Source organism: Tetrao urogallus (genome assembly GCF_951394365.1).
Source record: "Tetrao urogallus genome assembly, chromosome: 6".
Lineage (NCBI taxonomy): Eukaryota > Metazoa > Chordata > Aves > Galliformes > Phasianidae > Tetrao > Tetrao urogallus.
The window spans coordinates 6,514,683-6,535,420 of NC_136819.1; the positions used below are offsets into that span (position 1 = coordinate 6,514,683).

General features: G+C 48.2%; 2 protein-coding genes across 2 annotated transcripts; one reads left to right on the forward strand and one right to left on the reverse strand.

The window, feature by feature from the left end:
• Positions 1-357: 357 nt before the first annotated feature.
• SCT (secretin) lies at positions 358-3,283 on the reverse strand (the record flags this gene model as incomplete). The annotated part of the gene is made up of 5 exons (XM_079537749.1): positions 358-430; positions 1,477-1,578; positions 1,706-1,810; positions 2,072-2,176; positions 3,195-3,283. 5 exons carry the CDS (start codon positions 3,281-3,283, stop codon positions 358-360), a joined length of 474 nt encoding a protein of 157 aa, XP_079393875.1.
• Positions 3,284-12,765: 9,482 nt separating this feature from the next.
• DRD4 (dopamine receptor D4) lies at positions 12,766-18,503 on the forward strand (the record flags this gene model as incomplete). The annotated part of the gene is made up of 4 exons (XM_079537332.1): positions 12,766-13,032; positions 17,150-17,262; positions 17,393-17,946; positions 18,301-18,503. The coding sequence occupies 4 exons, from the start codon at positions 12,766-12,768 to the stop codon at positions 18,501-18,503; spliced, it is 1,137 nt and encodes a 378-aa protein (XP_079393458.1).
• Between the last annotated feature and the right edge of the window lie 2,235 nt (positions 18,504-20,738).

A 20,738-nucleotide genomic window follows, 5' to 3' on the forward strand; every position in this document is an offset into this window, starting at 1 on the left:
AACATAGCTAACATATCTTTGTTGGAAGTAGACAGTCAGATGCTAACGCGTCAGAAGTGATGTGCTTTGCGCAACCTCCACCTATTGACACCAGTTCACACCAACATGCATTTTAATCTTGATTATCTAAGAGGTTTTATTGTTGGTTGTGGGGTTTTTTGTTGTTTTTTTTTTTTTTTGCTGCTTTCCAGAATTTTGTTTTATTTGCTGATCTCAAGAGCTTTTCCAAAGAAAAATCCAATGACTTTTCGCTTTATTTTCAAGGTTGTTTACATGCAAAATCATCTCCTTGGTTGTTTCTGACAGAACATTGGTTTTCCTTTCACCTTCAGTCAAAAACAACTCTCTTCACATCTGTCACCAGCTGCAGAGCGGGCAAATGTACCGGCTGGTAACTGCAGCAGCTTCCTTGGCATCGCTGGCTGAGTGACTGTGGGGAGGGTGAAAATGAACAGCAGTTTGTTATTTCTGTGGGAAAGGACCACGGGAAAAGGGAAAAGGGCACCTGGCAAAATTCAGAGGTGATAATAAGGAGGAGATGTGTGATGGGGGGGCCTGGATTGCTGCTACCTGATGTCAAACACCTCACAGATGTACAGACAAGGTTACTGACCTCACCACAGAATCACAGAACCCCGTTATGGTTTGGGGTAGAAGGAGCCAATCCAGTGCAACCCTTCCCATGGGCAGGGACACCTTCCACCAGACCGGTTTGTCCTAAGCCCCATTCACTTGGGGCATCCCTGGGCAACCTGTGCCCTTACCACCACATAGCAAAGTGTTTCATTCTCACATCCTGTCAAATCTACCCTCTTTTATTTAAAGCCCTGACCCTTTTCTTGTAAGTACATACCCTTATAAAATTTCTGTCTCCATCTTACAATTCCCCTTCATGTACTGAAAAGCCTCAGTAATTTCTTCCCTGAGCATTCTCTTCTTCAGCCTGAACAACCCAAGCTTTCTCAGCTTTTCTTCATAGCAGAAGTGCTCCAGCCTTGTGACCATCCCTCATTATTCTAGGCAATGCAGGCAGCTGGCATATTCCTCCTATTTTTAGTGGTTTTATACTGAGATGTATGGTTGAAAACAATTGGCCACTGGGAAGATGCAAGACAAGGGGTGTGCTTGAATCATTTCCTGAATCCTGAATGGATTGGGTCTGCTGATGAGCTGTGCCATCAGCTTAGTCCAGAATAACAACTCTACAATTAGAAAAGGATCTTAGCTCATTTCCCTGGGTTTTATTATTTTTTCGTTACTGGCTTTTATATGGCACATCTTACCTGTAAATCTTAATGTCAACATTACTTCAGATAAAGCTCAGCAGGTAGAAATAGAAATTACCATGAATGAGGAGACAAAAATCAGTTGAGATTGCACACATCTTCCTGCCACCTTGCAGTCTGACCAAAACATTTGCTTTTTTAGCTCTGCAAACCACCCCTGAGAGCACAGCTTTTGGCAGAGCACACGCACCTGCTGTTCAGAAAGCTCTGGTACAGCCACATATAGCAAAGGTCCTCATTGCTGCTTTCTCTCTCCTTCTCCTGCACTTCTGTTTTGACCAGGCCTGAATTGCTGCTTTAAATAAAGAATAATAAGAGCAGTAATAATAAAGGAGGGTAACCACCACAGCTGTGAAGCAGCACTGCCCTCTGGAAGGCAGGTTGACCCACCAGGAAGCCCGAAAAAGAAGAGCTCTCACCTGCGCTTGCGGCCCATTAGATTTTGGATAAATTTCTGAACCTGAGCGTTTCCTCTCATCTTGCTGTATTCACTGGTGAACAATCCATCTGAGTGCCTCTGAGTTCTGCAGCAGGAAAAAAACAACAGAATGACTGCAACTCCCATCCATGCCATTATCTCAGCACTCGGAAATTTCTCCACCGTTTGGGAGACCCATATCCCTCCCCTTCTGTCTCCTCCCATCTTCTGCATCCACTGGATGAGGCCACCACTGAGTCTGGCATTGGAATTGGAAGAAACTCAGACCCATGGACTTCTCATTCACTGCTGGAATCTCATCTCCCACTCTCCCTGTGCCAGGAGGTTGGATTCAGCTCCTTCCTACCTCTCCTTGAGGCCCACCAGGTGTTTCACTAGCTGCTGCACAAAAGCGTTGTCATTCATCTTGCTGAGCTCACTGTGGAAAAGCCCATCAGCATGTCTCTCAGTCCTAGAGATGAGAAGACAACAAAAGACATGGTTTTAAAACTGGAGAATAATGGGCACTTAAAATTGCTCTCTCAAGAAAAGAGGGTCCCAGGCAAAGATGGGTAAGAATTTGTGCTGATTTGGCAGTTTCACCAAAAGAAAAAATACATATCTTAAGAATTTAAAAGAAATCTCTCTCCTAACCATCACACAGCAAAACCATGCTCTTGTTTCTTGCTAGTATCGTCAGCTTATCAAAAGGATGTGGGGCTTTGAGGATGTCTGGTTAACACTTAACTGAGCACAAAAGTGTGGGACAAGAGAGTGGAGGAGGAAGAAAAAGAACATCCAGACACACAAACCCTGAGGACAAGGTAGGTTATGGTAGTCCTACTACATTCAGCACTCACTGGTGGCTGATTCACAAAGCACTGACAAACGTGCTCAAAACCTCAACGATGTTCAACCAAAGCCAGCAGGCTCCAAAGCAGGCTGAGCAGTGGGTGGGATAGAAGGTCTGGTATGCTGACGTTGGTCTGGACCAGCTTCAGGAGAGGGCCCCTCATGTGAGTGTGTGTTCTACAGCAGTGATAGCATTATGGATAGTGATAACTAGGCCAGGCAGTAGTAGTGGCCACGGAAGGGCTGCAAGGGTCTTAGCTCTGCCCTGCAGCCTAAGACCTTTAGTTACTCTGGCCTTAACTGCTCTATTTAAACTATTTAAAAGAGAATTCCCCTTTTACCAAGTACTTAGCAGGACAACAGATTCAGAAGTGTCTTTTTTATGTAGTTTGATCTGTTTGGGGTCATGATTTTAGTTCTCAGTGAAGTCCAATCAATGCTTCCACACTTAAGCAAGAAAAACAATGTTTACGATGTTTACATTCATTGAACTAAATCCATCTGGGGAAGAAAAACAGAACAACAACTGAGCAGCTGCAGCTTCTGGAAGGAAGATGAAAAGTTGGCATTATGGCTGGCAGGCTCTTCTGACAAAACGACACAGAGAAAAAGGAAGCAGAGGCACAAGGAATGCTTACCTCTCTTGGGATGGAAGAGATGCTGAGAAGTGCGACAGGACGATCATGGGAATAATTAGCCGACTCAGAGCAGTCATCAAGGAAACCATGTTGGCTCCTGAATTAAAGCACAAAGTTGTATGGTGGGTGGAACGAATGACCTGGATCTTTGGTAGAGATCATATGCCACAGAGAAGACACGGCTACATAAATAACATAACTCTGACTAAATTAGGCAGGAATTCCTGCCAGCAAAGATAGCGTTTCTTTAAAATATGAAAGATGAACAATTCAAGTCATTCATGTTGCCAGGAAGTCGTAGCTGTCACTCTACCATCATGACCAGCATGCCATTTTGAAGCTTGGACCCAAGGGTGCCTTTCATAGACGATGTTTGTGCTGGGACTCAGTATAACACGCCTTGAATACGCAGGGAGAATGAGTTAACATGAGATAATTCATTGGTGATACCACCATATGGAATAAACTCCACTCTACTATAAGCGCCTTGAGAACTGAGTCTGCAGGGAGAGGATTTCAAACAGCTACGAAAACTTCCCACACCACACTGGCAGTTAGCAATATACCTCGAGGGTGCCCAGGAGAAATCTATTTTTCTCCACTTCTAAATTATCAGGCAAAAAAAATTGGCCTGTAACAAAGAACTCACCTACAGATAAGAGAAGGAAAAGCCCCGCACTTGTGCTGATATCCATCCCTCCTCTAATCTTTCAAGAGGGAAAAAAGAAAAAACACACGTTTTCAGTAACAACAACAGCTTGCATTTTGTTTTCTTACTGAAATAAGAAGAAAATTGCCTTTTGTTCATTGCAAGCCATTGCATTTTCTTCCCTTTTATTTCCAACCTCTTCTCATGGCTCCGTGCCTGCAGAGATGCGTACGTGCCTTTGTAAGAAGATGCTCACATTTCCCCAAGGGATACCCAGAAGCTATGTCTTTAATTTGAAATACTCTTCTTTCTCCTGCAAAGGAGTGGGCTTTGGTTTCTTGGCTGCACTCTGGGAAATTCTCGGGCACTCCTTGCTAACCTAATGTCAAAGCTCTTCCAATTTGGTTTTATTCCAGCCTGAAACTTGACAGTACAAAGAGCATTAAAGGACTTTTGGTTTCCTGAACCACTTTCATTCTCCCCACACTCCTGGAGTAATTTTCTACTCTAGAGATGCTGCAGGATGAGATGGGGCAAGAAGAGGAAAGACAAAAGAGGAGATTTACACAGACGTTTGTTTGCAGCAAGCCATGGCAACTATTGAATACGAGCGGCAGAGCAGAGAGGTCTTGCAGAAGAAGTTCATGGTTAGAGATCTGTGAGCTCCATCTCACACGCTTTTGATGCTTTGGGTTTTGTTTTTCCTGCCTGATTTGGCCTCAAAGGAGATGAAATTAAAAAATAAAAATAAAAAAAGTAGAAAGGGCATTTCAAATATGACAGCGACAGCTGTTGGGGAACTTCTCCTCTGGGTCAGTAACAATCACTTTATATTGCATTGCTGAATTGTTCTGATCATCCAGACCTAGGGAGGAGGTAGATTTTCAGTTTCATAACTTCCATCATACACCTCCAAGCTTTTATTGCCCTCCTCAGCAATGCTGGCTTTCAGTGAATGCAAACTCCTTCAGTTGCAAGTGCTTTTGGCTGAAAGTGCCCATCAACCCAGTCAACCTAAAACTAAGGACCATGTCTCTCTGGTGCAGCTGCTGGTCTTTGTTCTTTCCTCTATCTGCTCCAGAGGAACAAAGCCTCATCTCTTATCAGCACAACTGCTCAGGAGATGGATGTCCTCATGGCAACGGCTCTGCAATCCCACACCCAAACCTGCACAGCAGGGAGGATGCAGCCCACCCAGCCTGAGCACACCAGCACAGCAGTACTTACCACAAAGTGCTTGCTCTGGTCTCAGCCAACTCACAGTGTGCCACTGGCCCACTTCTCTCCACAGCCCCCTATAAATCTACAGCCCTTATCAAAAGCAATTATTTGGGTAACGAGATGAACATGAGCAATTGTGGTTAACAGTAAATAATGTATCCGGGTTGAAATGTCCTTTTAATTACTCTCGAAACCCATCATGTCTTTCACAGCAGTTCAGTGGGCCGCATTTCTGCTGATGCTTCTGTTTGTGTGTCTAATCACGTTAATTTGTTGGGCAAACACCCCTGTACCAATTGATTCATTATTATTGGCATCATTATCTCTCCTCCTGGCTTTAATTACTTCTTGATAGGAGCTTCATCTTCTGTTCTTCCTTCCTTTTTAAATTCTGGCATGGGTTTTGTTTGCAATTACCAAGACGATTCAGTGCATATGATCTGGCTGAACAACAAGTAGTGTTTCCTCGGGCAAACGCTCTCCACTCAGTGGCAGTGGTGGGGCAGGAGAAGACAGTGTTTTTCAAGCTGTGGTTTCACAAGCACAACCGCTACAGGTCTGGAAAGAGCAAATTGTACTACAGATTCAAAGGAGGGAGAATACTGATGCATACATAGAAACACCCTGGAAATACTCCCTGCCTTTGCTGGGTTTTGAAGTTCGCAAACACTACTGCTACTGATGACATAGAAATGGTGGGAAGAAGATAGGACTATGACTGTTCTCTTTATTTATACTGTATGAAGATGCTTGGAAGTGGTATCAATGGTGATGGGATCAGATGGAACTCCTGGGGTTGCCAGGCAAGATAGGAAAAGAGCAAGGTGGAAGAAAAGAGAGGAGACCAGAAGAACAAGAACTGAAGGAACCCAGTTTATCTGCTTAGCAACAAAGAACGGGGTTCACCTTGTGGCAGTGGCAGAGAGTGAAAAGGTGGGATAGGAAGGAGCGTGGCCAGGCCTAGTGCTGCTCTGGCTTGGCACTGATTAACACAGCATGGAGAGACCCGTGATGAGCTGCATTAAGGAAATCCAATTGCCACGGGCGCAAGGGCTATTCACAGCAGCCTGCTGTCAGCTGCAGTCACCCTGGTGAGAGACAGAGAGGATAGCAAGCCTGCAGTGTGACATGCATCAGCTTATAACTCTGTTGTCCACCAAAATGCATCTCCAAAAAGCTGTAAGAGCAAGCCAGGTCTTCTAGTATATTGTTGTTGTGCTTCTTGTGTGTTGTGTGGATGTTGTAACTCCTGCTATGGGCTGGGAAAGCCTGTTCAGCCTTTGGGGTGTCTGCTTATCCAGGGCAGCCCTTACAAGGTAGCATCCATTGTCAGTTTGTCCACTGTCCATACCTGGGATGTGTTACAGCAGCAACTCAGGATCTTCAGGGATTGCTCTTCGTGGATAGACCTTCCTTGGCCAAAAAGCCCCTACAGCCTTTGTGCTGCTCTTTGAGATTGGTGGCCCTGAGATGGCTAAGTGCACAGGAGCCCAAGAGGGCTGAGAAGGTTGCAAGAGACCATCTCATCCATTACACAGGTCCAGCAATGCCATCACGAGCCCTGATGAAGCTGTCAAAAGGAAGCCCGCCTTTGAGGAGCGCTGCCTGTGCCAGCATCCAGCAGAACGTCCATGGATGGCATGGGAATTTATTGAGGTCAGACAGTACACCGAACTGTGTGGCTAAATCCTTCCTATGTAAAAGTAAAGTACCCTTTAATCAGCTTACAGGGTGTTCAGGAACTTCTACCTCCCCCGTTCTTTCTTTTTTCTTAACATGTATGTGTGTGAGCCCATGTGTGTCATAAAGATTTTCTCTTTCACGCTTTCAGGTGAGCCCTCCCCAACACCCAGGGCCTGGCCACAACGCTGCTATCTACAGAATGAAGGTTGGAGGTGTTTTCTCAACCCTCAAATATGAAAGAGAATGGACCCTAATTGGAATAAGGGGATTGACTGGTGGATTTAGCCTCCCAAATACTCCCTTCTTGCACAGGATGGTTTCAGGAGTGGTTTTAATCTTTGCCACCTGATCTGCAATTTTGGCTGCAACAGACAGGAGCGGGATATGGTGGGGGCAGCTGTAGGTGGTCTGGAGAAATGGAGAGAAGAGGACAATTAGAATACACGGCTAAGTGGGACCTCAGAAAAATGCCTACTCAGCTCCCACATCCCAGGGTGGACTCAGTTATTCCCAGATCCTGAGCAGGGTAGGCAGCATTCCTTGTCACCCCTGATACAGAAGCCTGACAAACTACTGCGGTCCCCTTTGGAGGCTTGTGCTTAAAGCAAAGCATAAAACAAAGGGGAAAGCTCTCTGTTTTGTTGGCATCCCTGTGCCTCTTGTCTGTGCAAATGGTCTACAGCAAACCCTAAAGGATCCCCCTGTGAGCGGGGAGTATGCACCTTCCCGTGCTCAGTATGATAAATATCTGGGGTTCATTCAAGTCCCAGCCTTGGAGAGGGAGAAGGAAGGAGAACCATTCCTTGAGGCTACGCATCCCTCCGGAGCAGCAAGTGACGTAGCAAGGAGCAAATAACCCCAAGCAAAGATGTTGGGATTTAGAGTTCTCAGAAGAGAGAAGTATCTCCCCCCATTCTATCATCCTCTAGGGATGTGAGGGATGTGCATGGCTCTGTCTGTCTATCTGTCTGTACTGCACTCAACTCCTAAGATGTTTCGGGATTCCCTTGGATTGCTTATGCCTTTCTGCTTTCTTCTGGGCAGCAGAGTCCAGAAATGCATGGCAGAGATGTGCTGTGTTTTGGCGTATCATTCTTCTGGGTTGCACCTGCTTAAAAACAAAGTTAAATATGGGGGATGAGAGGAAATCACTGGCATAAGATGTCACATTCCTGAAAATGTGCCCATTTGCTCTGAAGTCTGGAAGATGCTGGACATGCTAGTTATCTCTGAAATTGACAGCAGTGCCTGTGGGGAAGGACAGCAAAACCTTTGTGTGAGGAGATTTGGGCTGTGCTAGAGCAGACCTCAGCTATTTGGATCAAAGCCATATCTGCTTTGAGCCAAACCCTTGGGTGAAACCTGCCACAAAATCCAGTTCTTTAGGAATAAAGTATTAGGTACTTGACACACACAGGAAAAACAAAATCCTTTGAATGTTTTGCTAAGAGCTGGGAGGAGGGGGGTGATGGCACGTCTCATCTAGCATGCTGGCAAATGTACTGCTTTCCCAAGGGACTGGGATGAGAGATGCTTTGGGAGCAAGCCAAACCATCCCTTATCCAACTGCTTGAGGGAGGACAACGTGCAGGGACAGGGCTGCCCAGGCTGTCCTTGGGCTCTTGGTCTGGCATGGCTTTTCCCAACTGGACACTGACTTGTTCCTTAATGCAGAGGAGCTCTGAGCACAGGCTCTCTGCAGCAGAGCTCTGCGCTAATGCTCCCCATGCGCTTGGCTTTGCCACAGCTCTAATTGGCATCAGCATCTGTAATCTCAGCCTCCAGCTGTTTGCTGTGTCTGGGGAAGAGGAGAAAGTACTTTGGGGAATTAATTTTAAGTATAAAGATAACATGCTCCATGACCTAGCTGGCGGGTGGCCCGGCCCAGCTGTTCCAGGTGTGCGGTGCCAGCAGTGAGCATGGCAGCTCCCAACACCTGGATGTCATTTTGGTGTCAGGTGTCAGGGACCTGACAGGGTTTGTGAGATAAGTTCCTTCTGAGGCTCTTGCTGATCACAGGTGTGCCTTTCCATGCCTGTTTGATACCGTGCACGTCTCCTTCCCAGAAGCTTTTTCTTAGGGAATAGCCCCAGTAAGCTCACTGATGTTTCAAGGGCAGGAGGGGCTCTCGAGGTACATTAATTTGATCCATCCTGTGGCACAAGCCCTTGTATTTCAGGAGGTTACCCTTGTATGAGGTCAATTATATGGCTTAGTCTGAAGCCAGGCACCCACAAAAACATCTAGATGTGATTATAAGCTAAAAGAGACTGTAAATCTCCCTGCCTTCTCTGTAGCTTCTTTCCCACAGCTAATCACCATTAAAAATGCATGAGATTCTATGACTTACATGGGTTTACATCCCTGTAGCTTCTTGGAGGGGGGGCTTGGAGAGGCTGGAAGCCTGGAGAGCCCTGCTGTCTTCTTCCCTCCCTGGCAAAGACAGGACACTGTCTCGGTCTCTTTTCTTGGAAATGCATTACAGGCAGATTGTGAAGCAGGACAGTTTCGCTGTGGATGGTGCTTTCACAGAGAATCACTCAGCTAAATATGTCAAATAAAAGGAATAGGATTGGCTGTAAAAGCTCTTTATTTTCCTCCCTTTGTTCTGAACCTGAAGACAGCCTCAGTGATGTGTTGCCCAGCTATCAGGGTACTATTCAACAGCTGACTTCAGGCAAATCTGTGCTGAAATTTTAACAGGTAATTTTGTTCTCCTTTTCTACGTAAAAATTCAGTACCTCAGGCTTGAACAACCACAGTGATCAAAGTTCTAAGTGCGTTGGGACATTCTGAGACATCATGTCTCACAGGCAACCTCCCTGGTCCATTGAACTGATTAACAAAGCAGACTCGCTATAACCTGAGCCTGGGGAGCCTTTGGGGTTCTCCTTCTGCCTCCTTGGCTCCCTGCTGGGGTTGAGGTCAGAGCTGGCTGCTGGGCAGTGATGGTGGCATTGCACTCTCTAGCAAAGTCCTTGCATGCCACAGGCTATGGTTGCAAAGAAGGAAAGGAAGAGGTCCTGGAAAATACTGAACACCAGAGTCTCGTTATTGAAGACTCAATGTGAATCTGCAGAGGGTCCCTTCCCTTCCTGGTGCAAGGGAAAGAGCCAGTATGGGCAGATGGTTCTTTGATGGGCTGGTCTTACGTGACACTGGGGTGGTTCTGCTGGAAGAAATGTGCTGCTGTTCACCCCTTGTGTCCTTCACAGTGCCTGCTTAGTACAGAATAAAGTATTTTTTATATCAAGAAAAGCAGCTGCAGGTGATTTCACAACCTCTCCAACCCTTGGACTGAGCCCAAAGGATGTGACGGTGTGCCTGGTTAACAAGGACACTCTGCAAGCTGTATACCCAGGCAAAAAAACCACTGTTCAAAATTACCTATCTCATCAGGAACTCTTCAAAGGTGCTCTTAAATATTCACCGTCCATCACTCAAACATCCCAGCCCTGGCAGGGATGCCTAATGATGCTTCTTGCTTTCTGCAAGGGTGACACACAGCTCTGCCGTTTGCATTTTTGTGTTTTTTATTTTTGCAGTGACATGAGATGACTTCTTTGGGTGCGTTGACATGTTACCCTGTCTCTTCTGCTATGAGCACAGTTCCTCTTATCCAAGCAATGGACTGTGTCTAATGCTCCAATCTACTAGCAGAGAAGAGAAAGCTTTCTGGGGACACTCACAGCAAAGCCACCAAAACCTTCTAGCTCACGACTGCTTACCTGGAGCTGGGGATGTGGTTTACAACCACTGTATTTGCTAAGGGTGCGCTGCGAGCAGCACACACAGAGAAACCACTGGACTTAGAAGCAGTGGGCAAGCATTGCTGTAGCCTGGGAGTTTGCACTGGAAGAACTGCCCTAATAAGTGCCTTGCACGGCTGCTCTCTTTTGGAAGTCAAAAGATATATTTCACATTAGATTAATCTACTCCAGGATTAAACTGGTCTAGGATTAAAGCACCGCTAGCCTGGCAAAAGGACTTCCACGCAGTTTAGAGCCATCCTGTGCTAACCCACGGGGAAAATCAAGATAATTAATACAAATTGAGTGTTAAAGTAGGTTGGACAAATGGCATTAATCCCTGTGGGAAGGCAGAAGGCCTGCAGTTACAATTCAGTCCTGATCCCTGTGCTGCTCAGGGTGGTTAAATAGAAATAAATTAAGGGCACTCTGTCCACAGTTCCACTAATGCACCTCAAGGCCTCCCTTGGCTAGTTTGATCTGTTTCCTTGGAGCCCAGAAGGGCTCTGCTACAAGTGGTGTTGCCAAACCAGCTCTTCTTGACCTGAGAGATGAGCAGCCCTGTTTGTGCCCACCTGTGCAGAAGGTGAATTGTTCCAGAGGAACGTGGAAGCTCCAGGCAGAGCTGAAGGCCTGAAGGAATCCCTCTGCGACTGGCAGGGAGCCGGCAGGACAGAGTTTTGTTCTGCCTTGCAGGTTTAATTCCACATCAAAGTTGGGTCATCTCCAAGGAGCAGAACAGACTCACACACAAGGATTGGGATCAACGGGAAAATGGCAATGCTATGCCAGGGGTAGGAGGCAGCTCCCAAAGAGATGATGCTCCTGTTGATTTTGGAAAAAAGCTTGGAAATCACATCTCTGGGGACAATATTTAGCGAGGCAGAGTGCCCGCTGAGTACATAAGCCAAGGTAATTTTCTCCTTCTCGCATATGCAGCTCCGGAGCCTGAAGCAGCTGGATAAAACAGTGGGATTAAGTGCTGTTAGCTGCAGGGCAAGGATGGAACTGAGATCCAAGTCCTCGCTGCTGGAAATGGGGCTCTGGCTTTCCCATGCTGCAGATGCTGAGGATTGATTGTGTCTTTCAAACAAAAGTAAAGGAATTTGGGGATGAGGGGCAGAGAAGGCTGGAGCGAGGAATTTTCTGCCAGTCTCCTCCTGGGTTAGATGGAAGTGATATCTGGACGTTTTAGCAGCTCTGAGAAGCTTCTTGTCTCATAAAAAGCAGGCAGTAATGCAGTTTCCCCCTTCCTTCTGGTGTAAATGATCCTTTCTTGCAATGCCTTCCCTTCCTGCTGCCTTCCACAACAGAAGGCTGATCAGGATGGGATGGTCAGTGGCTGAGCAGAGGTTTGGCAGCACAGCTGGAAAGATGCCCATTGATGGAGGATGAGGTCTCACATCTCCCAGCCCACCTGAGCTAGAAATGGGGGTCACAGCCCTCCTGTCCTTCCCCAGCCTCTGGCTCTGCTAGAAATGCAGTGTGTTTCTCCACCAGCAGAGGGGTCAATGCAGTGATATGCCCTCTGAGGGGGCAAAGGGATCAGGTCGGGACATCTCAGTGCCCCACAACCAATACCCTCCCCCATCAACTCCTCATAGGGAAATCATTGAACAAGATCTGCTACTCAAAACAACACAGATTGCTCTTTAGTTCCCTGATCTCCTGACTCTCTCCATTTAAAAAGAGGTAGCGTTTGCCATTTTCTGCACTTCCAGAGTCTTCACAGTCCTTCAAATGCTCTTGGAGATCAGAGCAATGATTTCTCTCATCACCGTTGGTACCAGTGCTTTGAATCTCCTGGGCAAAATCTTCAGTTCGGGCTAACTTGAAACAATTTTCTACTTGAAGACCTGTCGGTTTGTGTGTGTGTTTTTTTTTTCTCCTCTAGCTTTGTCAAGGCTTTGCTAAGATCCGACAGCGCTTTGATCCACCGCCGTATTCGCAGCGCAGCGCTTGTGGGACCGATGCCTCCGCTATTTCCTAACTCCCATCAGCGCAGCCAGGCTCATGACAAGGGAGACGGCTGTGTTCGAAGCACACAAACACGGCACGGCTGGGCTGGAACGGATCTCACAGCCCCCCTTCGTCACTCCCTTCCCCCCCCGCCTTATCCCGGTGAGCCGCTTACTGTCCCGGGGCGGCACGGGGGAGGCTCCTCCCATCACCTCGCAAAGTTCGGAGCCGGCGGAGCGCCTTCGCTTCTCCCTGCCGCGGGGGGCTGAGCCGGGGAGGCGGCGGCTCGGCGGCTCCATGCCCCGGCGCCATGGGGAACGGCAGCGCCGGGGCCGCCCCGTGCAACGGCACCGCTCCGCCGCCTCCTCCTCCTCCTCCTCCGGCCGGCCACAACATCGCCGCCCTGGTGCTGGGCATCGTTCTCATCCTGCTGATCGTCGGGGGCAACGGGCTGGTGTGCCTCAGCGTGTGCACGGAGCGGGCGCTCAAGACCACCACCAACTATTTCATTGTCAGCCTCGCCGTCGCCGACCTGCTGCTCGCCCTCCTCGTCCTGCCCCTCTACGTCTACTCCGAGGTGAGAGATGCTCGGGGGGCGGCAGAGGGAACGGGGGGGGGGGCGGTTCTGCCGTCCCTGCTGGCATCCTGGACCGCTGGAGGTGACAGCAGTTGGCTCTGCACAAGTACGGCTACTCCCCCTTGTCCTGGCTGCCCCGGATGCCCCCCTGATGCCCACAAGGTCCCGAGACCCAGTGCCCCAAATGTCCCAAGCTCCCAAACCCCAAGCCCCAAATGTCCTGATCCCCAAATTCCCCAAACCCCAGTGCCCTGGGATATCTTCTCTGGGAGCCGCTGCACTGCGAGCATCCCAATTTGCCATCAGCCAATGTTTAGGAAGAGATGGTGAGCTCCCATGCTGTATTCTGGCTGCTGTGAGTCGGGTTGTGAGGAGGTCTTTAGCCAGGTAGCAGATTGCTGTGACAAGTTGAGGAGGGATGCTGCCTCTTTAGAGATGTGGTCACCCTTGAAGTGGCTTTGGTGGCTTCCTGTTTGATTCCTCCTGGCTGGTGTGCTCTGTTTGGCAGGCTTGGAGTCACCTCTGAAACCTGCTCCCCTCCGAGACCACGACAGCTGGGGGAAAGGGAAGCAGGAGCAAGAGGTAGGAGTGTGCAATTCAGGTGCTCCTGAGTGGTTTTGCATCTTGTTGTGAAATAGAAATAAATTGATTCTGCCTGAGGACTGATGATGCTTTGAGATTGCAGGGATATTTGTTGCTCCTCTTCCTGGCCCAACCTGCTATTTCAGAGGGGTTTGTTGGACCTGCACGTGGCTCTCCCTGCTCCCATCGAAACTCTATCAGTCCTCAGACAAATGGAGGATAGCACCCATAGGCCAAAAGAACTGACTTTTTGCACCTATTCTTGCAGTAGCTGGGAGTGTAGAAGACAGAGGACCTCTTTTCAGATGTGGGAAGAGCAGAGGTGTAATGCCATGCAGAGGGAGCAGCCCCAGAAGGCTGTACCTGCAGGCTCAGGATGACTGTCAGTGAACTTTCCTGAAAGTGTGATTTTTCATTGCCATAGGATTTGTAAGAGCTTCCTAAGGGATGGAAGGGGCTGTCGTGTGGCAGAGTGGTGTTCCTGTCCCTGAAGGCCAGCACAGGATCACACTGGCTGTGTCCCAGCATGAGTGTCTCCTCTCCTCTGCTACACCAGGGCTGGGCCTATATTTTCTTAAGCGAGGAAGGCAGCGGATTAGAGCTTAGGATGTTTTTATTCCCTCTACCTAGTCCTAGGATTTGTTGGGACATTGTGACCTGTCTTCCCAGAGCTCTTCTAGAGGCACACGTTCTGCTAGGGACCCATAAGGACCAGTGACAAACAGGAGTGTAATAGATTCCCCCCTCTTTCCCCTGCACCAAGAAGAGCCCCGCCATACTGCTTGGGCTGGGTGGATTTGTTTTTCCCTGCATGTCTCAATTTTGGTCCTTAGGAAGCCTCTGTGTTTTATCATTCTTCTTAGCTATTTCTTGCTGATTGGGTTTCTGCCCTTCTTCTGCCCTTCTCTTCCCCTTTCCCCTTTCCTGTCCCCAGCTGACATACACTGCTGTGCCCCTGAGAAGCATTTCCAGCTGGCCAGAGCATTGTGGATGTCTGCCTGGGGATGACAGACATTTGCTGAATGCTCAGGATGGGTGGTCAGCCCTAGGTGAGCTTTAGGAGCCTGAGCTGCCCTGCCTGTGCCTTAGCAACGATGCTCCTTTAAGTGCACTCACTTCAGTGCCTGTTCAAAACTATCAGTTCTGCGCTGTAATCCTTCGGTGTCTTTACCTGCCTTAGGTAAATAACCAGCCCAGGTTAATACTTGGGGGTGTTGAAATGGGTGTGATGAAGCTTGTCTTCCCTCAATCCAAACATTGATGTCCTTGGTCAGCTCTGATCTTCCAACCAGCATGGGAAACTGAGCTTTCAGTCTACAGTCATGCTGCTCAGCTGTAGCTGTGCCTCCTACCTGCTTCGCCCTGCTCAGCTCCTTCCCTAATCCTTGCCTGAGCCATGAAATGGGGCCGAGCCAGAAAGCTGCTGGCAGAAGCTGTGCGAGGTACAGTTATGTAAACATCTTTGCCACTAAGATCCGTGTAAGCGTTTACGAAAAAGAGGAGACAGTTTTAGCAGCTGTGCACTCTTACCATGCACCTCTACAGGTCGGAGAAGATGATTCTCTCCAGCAGGCACTCTGCCCGCAGAGCAGAAGCAGAGGCAGTCAGCTTCCTCTGGACACTCAGGAAACTTATGGAATCAGATGTAGTGGACTTTGCACTCACACACCAGGATTATTGCTGGTGCCACATCCTTCTCAGCAGGCTCGAGCTCTTCAATCAGCACTTTCTCCGTGTTACACCCTTGAACTGATGGTTCCGTCAGCCTTGCTGATGGTAGGCAGGTACCTGGAAATCCAGCTGGGCATCTCAGGTCAGATATTAGGGAAAAATTCTCCCCTGAAAGAGTGGTGATGCATTGGTACAGGCTGCCAAAAGCGTGGTAGAGTCACTGTCCCAGAGGAGTTCCAAGAACATGGAGATGTGGCACTGAGGGACAGGGTGGGGGTGTGTAAGAGATCTTAGAGGTCTTTTCCAACCTTAGCAATGTTAAGATTCTACAACCTCCTAATGTTTGCAGCCTGCTACTTTCTGAGCATTGTATTTTGGATGCCATCCCCGCCAAAGTCCTCTTCATGTGCTCGCATTGAGCCTTCTCACAGGGCTGGCAAGAGGACAGCTATGAAGCTCCTGTGTGGCAACAGAGAGAAGCATGTATTTTTATCACATGAAATAAGAGTGAAACCTTGCCAGATCTGTGCAGAGAATGCCTTACAAAAGACATAGGCTGGCTCGTGGGGTTATATTTGCAGCTTTGTTTTATTTTGGTAAGGAAGACAGCTTGCATGCTTTACTGTGCAACTGCCTGGCTGTCTCTTCTCAGCACCAGCACTACTGGAAAAAAAAATGGAGGGTCTCATGCAAAAAAAGCAAAGAATGTGGGGGGGAAAAAAAAAATTAGAGTTGTTCTGGAGCACTTGTTAAAGGCGGCTTGAGCTGTTTGTGATCCGTAAAGCTTTACACTGTGTACCTTGATGGGCTAATCTTCTGCAACCTGCTGTAATGAGGTACCATTCGGCCACATGACCAAGCAAAGCCAGCTCTGCCTCTAATCCAAAGTCACTCCTCCACCAGAGGGATTCTGGGCACATTTTGTGGGAGTGCTCAACTTTCAGGGTGCCCAACGCGAGCTCCACAGCGAAAGCTCTTGGAAGTCCTTGGAAGGTGCTGCAGGTCAGCAGCTCAGGGCCTGTTCAGAACCCATTAGTTCCATGAAACCACAAATGGGTTTTGAACACCACAGCCCAGAGTCAAATTTTCTCCAATTGAAACTGGACAGGATCCTGGTGAAGCTTTGGTAAAAAATGTGAGGGTTGTGTTTCAGGATTCAGCTCCCAAATTCTGCTTGAAGCAGCTGATCTGCCCTAGAGAAAAGCCCAAATGAAACTCCCAGGTCTGACTCCAGTGTTCTTCTGGAAGCTGATGGGGCCTCTCAAGGAGATGGGTGTATAAAAATAGCCCAACAGTTTCTCCAGAGTCTCCTTTGGCTTTGCAGCTCCACTAATCATAATCCTGTGTGTGACATCAGTGCTGACTGATGCTAATCCGGGAGAGTGCCTGCTCCCGGAAATGCGAATGGGGAGGACCATGAATGTCAAAAACCTCAAGTTTGCACAGGTCGCTAGACACCCAAAGAGCACAGGGAGACACAAAGCGCTTGGACCAGACTTAGAAAGACTGTGCTTCAAGCAGGAAGAGCCCTGAGGGAATTTCAACCCTAATATCTCTGCTGGAGCGCCAGACAGAGCTGTCTCAAAGGCTGGTTCAGAAACACAGCACAACTGGAAACCTTCAGTCCAGTGGTGCTGCTTGGGGCCACAGCTGGGAGAAGAAGCCTTTGGTTTGGTCCCTGGCCAGTAGTGCTGGCCTCCTGGTACCCGGCACAGGGTACAGATGTACCTCAGGAACGCAGGAGCAGAAGTCAGGGGACAAGCCCTGCCCAAAGGATGCTCCCGGGGGCATTTTATACACTTATATGCAGAGCTCTTTCCCTGCATGTTAGAGGCACCTACTGACCAGGGATCTTGTCATTAAGTTTCAGGGTGGCGTGTGGTCCCTCAGCACTGTGCTCTGCGATGCCCTGATGACCATGGATGTGATGCTGTGCACAGCTTCCATCTTCAACCTCTGTGCTATCAGTGTGGATCGGTAAGTGCCTTCCTCCTCCTTACGCCGGAGGAGAGGGCTCATGTCTCAGCATCAAGCTGCTGCCATTCTCTTACCTTACCCTGCTAGTGGTGCCACCTTCACACAAGCACCGACCCACCTGTGTTGGCAGGTTTATTGCTGTTTCAGTCCCGCTGAACTACAACCGGCGACAGGTCGACCTGCGGCAGCTGATCCTCATCTCCACCACGTGGATATTCGCCTTTGCTGTTGCATCCCCAGTCATATTCGGCCTCAACAATGTCCCGAACCGAGACCCCAGCTTGTGCCAGCTGGAGGATGACAACTACATTGTGTACTCCTCCATCTGCTCCTTCTTCATCCCTTGCCCTGTCATGCTGGTGCTCTACTGCGCCATGTTCCAAGGACTCAGGCGCTGGGAAGAAGCCAGGAAGGCCAAGCTAAGGGGTGGCATCTACGGGGGCAACAGAATGCTCTATCACCCCTCACCCTTCATTGAGAGAGAGCGGGTTGGCACGGAGCCGGACGAGTACCACCATTATGTGCACTCTGAGCACCCCCTTTCTGGGGACTATGTGATGAGCAATGGGCTCCAGACTGTCTCCTACCCACACCTCAAGTACCCACACCCGGCGCACAGTCAGAAGCGGGCCAAGATCAACGGCCGGGAACGGAAGGCCATGAGGGTACTGCCTGTGGTTGTTGGTGAGTGGCCGGTGGCAGAGGATGGTCGAGGACGGTGAGAAACGTGCTGTGTGGTCCGACAGGGTTTAGGATTTTGTTGAACCCAGTCCAGGGAGTGCCTCAGTCTCCCTTTGATCCAGAGTAGCATCACTCCTGGGAAAAAACATACATAGGGTGTTTTTAATTCAACCTTCACTTCAGCTGTCAGCTTTGTGACTCCTGCTAACCCAAAAACGACACACAACTTACACCTTTTCTTCACTGACATTTAGGAAGTTGACCAAAATTTTTGTCATGGAGAGATCGTAGCTCTGCGTTTGTTAACTCCAACCCTTTTTAACACAATGCTTTCTATCTTTAATTTTCTCCTTCCAGGTGCTTTCCTCTTCTGCTGGACACCTTTTTTTGTAGTCCACATTACGAGGGCTCTCTGCAAGTCCTGCACCATTCCCACTCAAGTCACCAGCATCGTCACCTGGCTGGGTTACGTCAACAGCGCTGTCAACCCCATCATTTACACCGTTTTCAACGCCGAGTTCAGGAACTTCTTCCGCAAAGTCTTGCACCTTTTCTGCTGAGCTCACGGAACTGGAGGGAACAACCAGGATAACTTTGTATAGTTCATTAAAGATCTATTTCTGCCTAAGGTCTCCTGTCTTTGTTGGGGAGGAGGGAGAGAAGAAAGATGGTTCCAGGATGGCAGCTGGAGGACGGTGGTTCCCAGCCCTGTCTCCACTGCGAGGAGTTACAGGTGAGTGCAGTGGTTACAGCTTGGATATTCCCCCCACTGGAAGCTGCAGGCGTCGCCGCTTCTTTAACACTCGGTGCTTGATGTAGACATCAAGAGACCCCACAAGACAGTGGATATTGCACAGCATGGCAATCTTCTGACCAATGATTTTCATGCAGGGCTGTTGCTTTCCAAGGGGTAATTTGTGTGCTTAGAAATAAAAGACTTGCTGGGAGGTCTGGAGGTTTTCTTCGACTAAGGATAACGATTGCTTCGCCAATTTATCATCAACAAATAAACAGCTTACGTTGCCACAACAATTATAATGCAGTCTTACAAGTTCAGTGTGCTATAGGGGGTAGCTCCCCCAGATGCCAGGGCCCTGATGAGAAGCTTCTAGAGAACTTTAATCACACATGAGTCATACCTACACATCTTCATTTAGGACTCTTGTCCCACTCACGCTCTTCAGAATCTCCTTAATCAGAAGATGCAATAAAAACAAAATTCAGACTGTAACCAAAGCATTAGATACACTCATCCACAAGCTGCGTAGTGACGATACTGGAGAGCTTTTTGCACTGGTATAAATTGCTGCTCAGTTATCTGCACAAACGTGGGTTTGGCAAGCATGGATGAGGTATGGCTGAGCTCATGTCTTTGCGTAGCTGCAGTTGTCCCTGAACCAACACACAGCTCTTCTCCCAGCCCAGCACTGCTCTGCAGAGATGTTCCTCTGGGGAGAATGCAAGATGCAGCTGAGAACAAATGGGTGCTTAAACCAAACAGCACAGGGTGTTCAGTACGACGCACTGCTTCCTTTAGTCAGAACCTCAATGCACAATAGATGGAGGCAAGAAACCTAGTAAATTAGTTGTATTGTTGTGGGTTCAATTAAGAACATCTTTTCCATTAAGTAATTATCTTAAAGAGTTTTCTAACTGGCACTCGTCGTGTAAGAAGAAATGACTGCAAATACTGAAGAATGACTTTGGGGAAGCTTGAACAGTGGGTACGTTGCTTGTGATGGGTTTCTACAGAATTGCCTGTTTTCCTCCCCAGAGTACTCTGTGTGTGATTTCTGTTCTCAGCCCGCAAAGCTCATGCTTGGCTTCCCACTAAGGAATGGTTTCCTTCAGAGGAGGGTGGCACACTGCTACCTTCCTTCCACCAGCACTGGTGCTCAATCTCAGCACCAAGATGAAAACTCATCTCAGTGAGCAACTAGAAAGTTAGTAATAGCAACCATAGCCTAAGTTATCAAAGCAGCATGTTATTAATTAAAGCATTTTGGAGTAGTGAAAAAAGCCAATAACCTCTTAATTGCTCACCACTGCTTTAATTAGGAGCTACTAAGCAGCAGTGAGAAGCCAGAACTCTCTGTGCACTCTTACCTGGGGGCTGCTCGAATTTTGGCGCTGCAGTCAGGGCATGCTGCCGTGCTGAGAGTTGCTCCTCCCCACTGCCACATCACATCCACACTGATGTCCTGCAAAGACTAAGAGCCAACACCTCTCTGTGCAAAACTCCCTGCAGAAGCACCCCTCACATGCTGCATTTGTTCACGTGCTTTTATCAAATTTTATTGAACAAGATGTGATTTTTCAGTCATATTCAAGTGCAGAAGCTCCAGTGTGTTCCAAATTTCTCCAGCACAGAGGGAACACAGATAAACAAAACAAAACAAAGTCCTTCGAAAGGCAAATTAAGAGTTTGTACTTTTTCAAGGCAATTAAATAAACCAAATGAGGGATCATTCCTTTTTTCAAATAAGAGGTAGGGAGGCATGGGGAAAACAGAACAACAACAAATCTAATTGCAGCAACTATTCTTAATCCATCTCAAGAGAGACGATGAGGTTCTTGTTATCCACACAGTGGAGATTTCAGTCTGGCAAAATCTAAGCTTCCTCAAGCTGGAGGAGGCTCCCGGATGGAAGGCTGCAGTTTGCCTCTTCCATCCGGATTTCTCAGTCTCTGCGTTATCCAGAGGTTTGCAGTAGGACTGGAAGTAGGCAAACACTGTCACAGTATGAAAAAGTCTTTCAGAAATGAGTTTGTTCGTAAAGGACAGACCGCTGCGT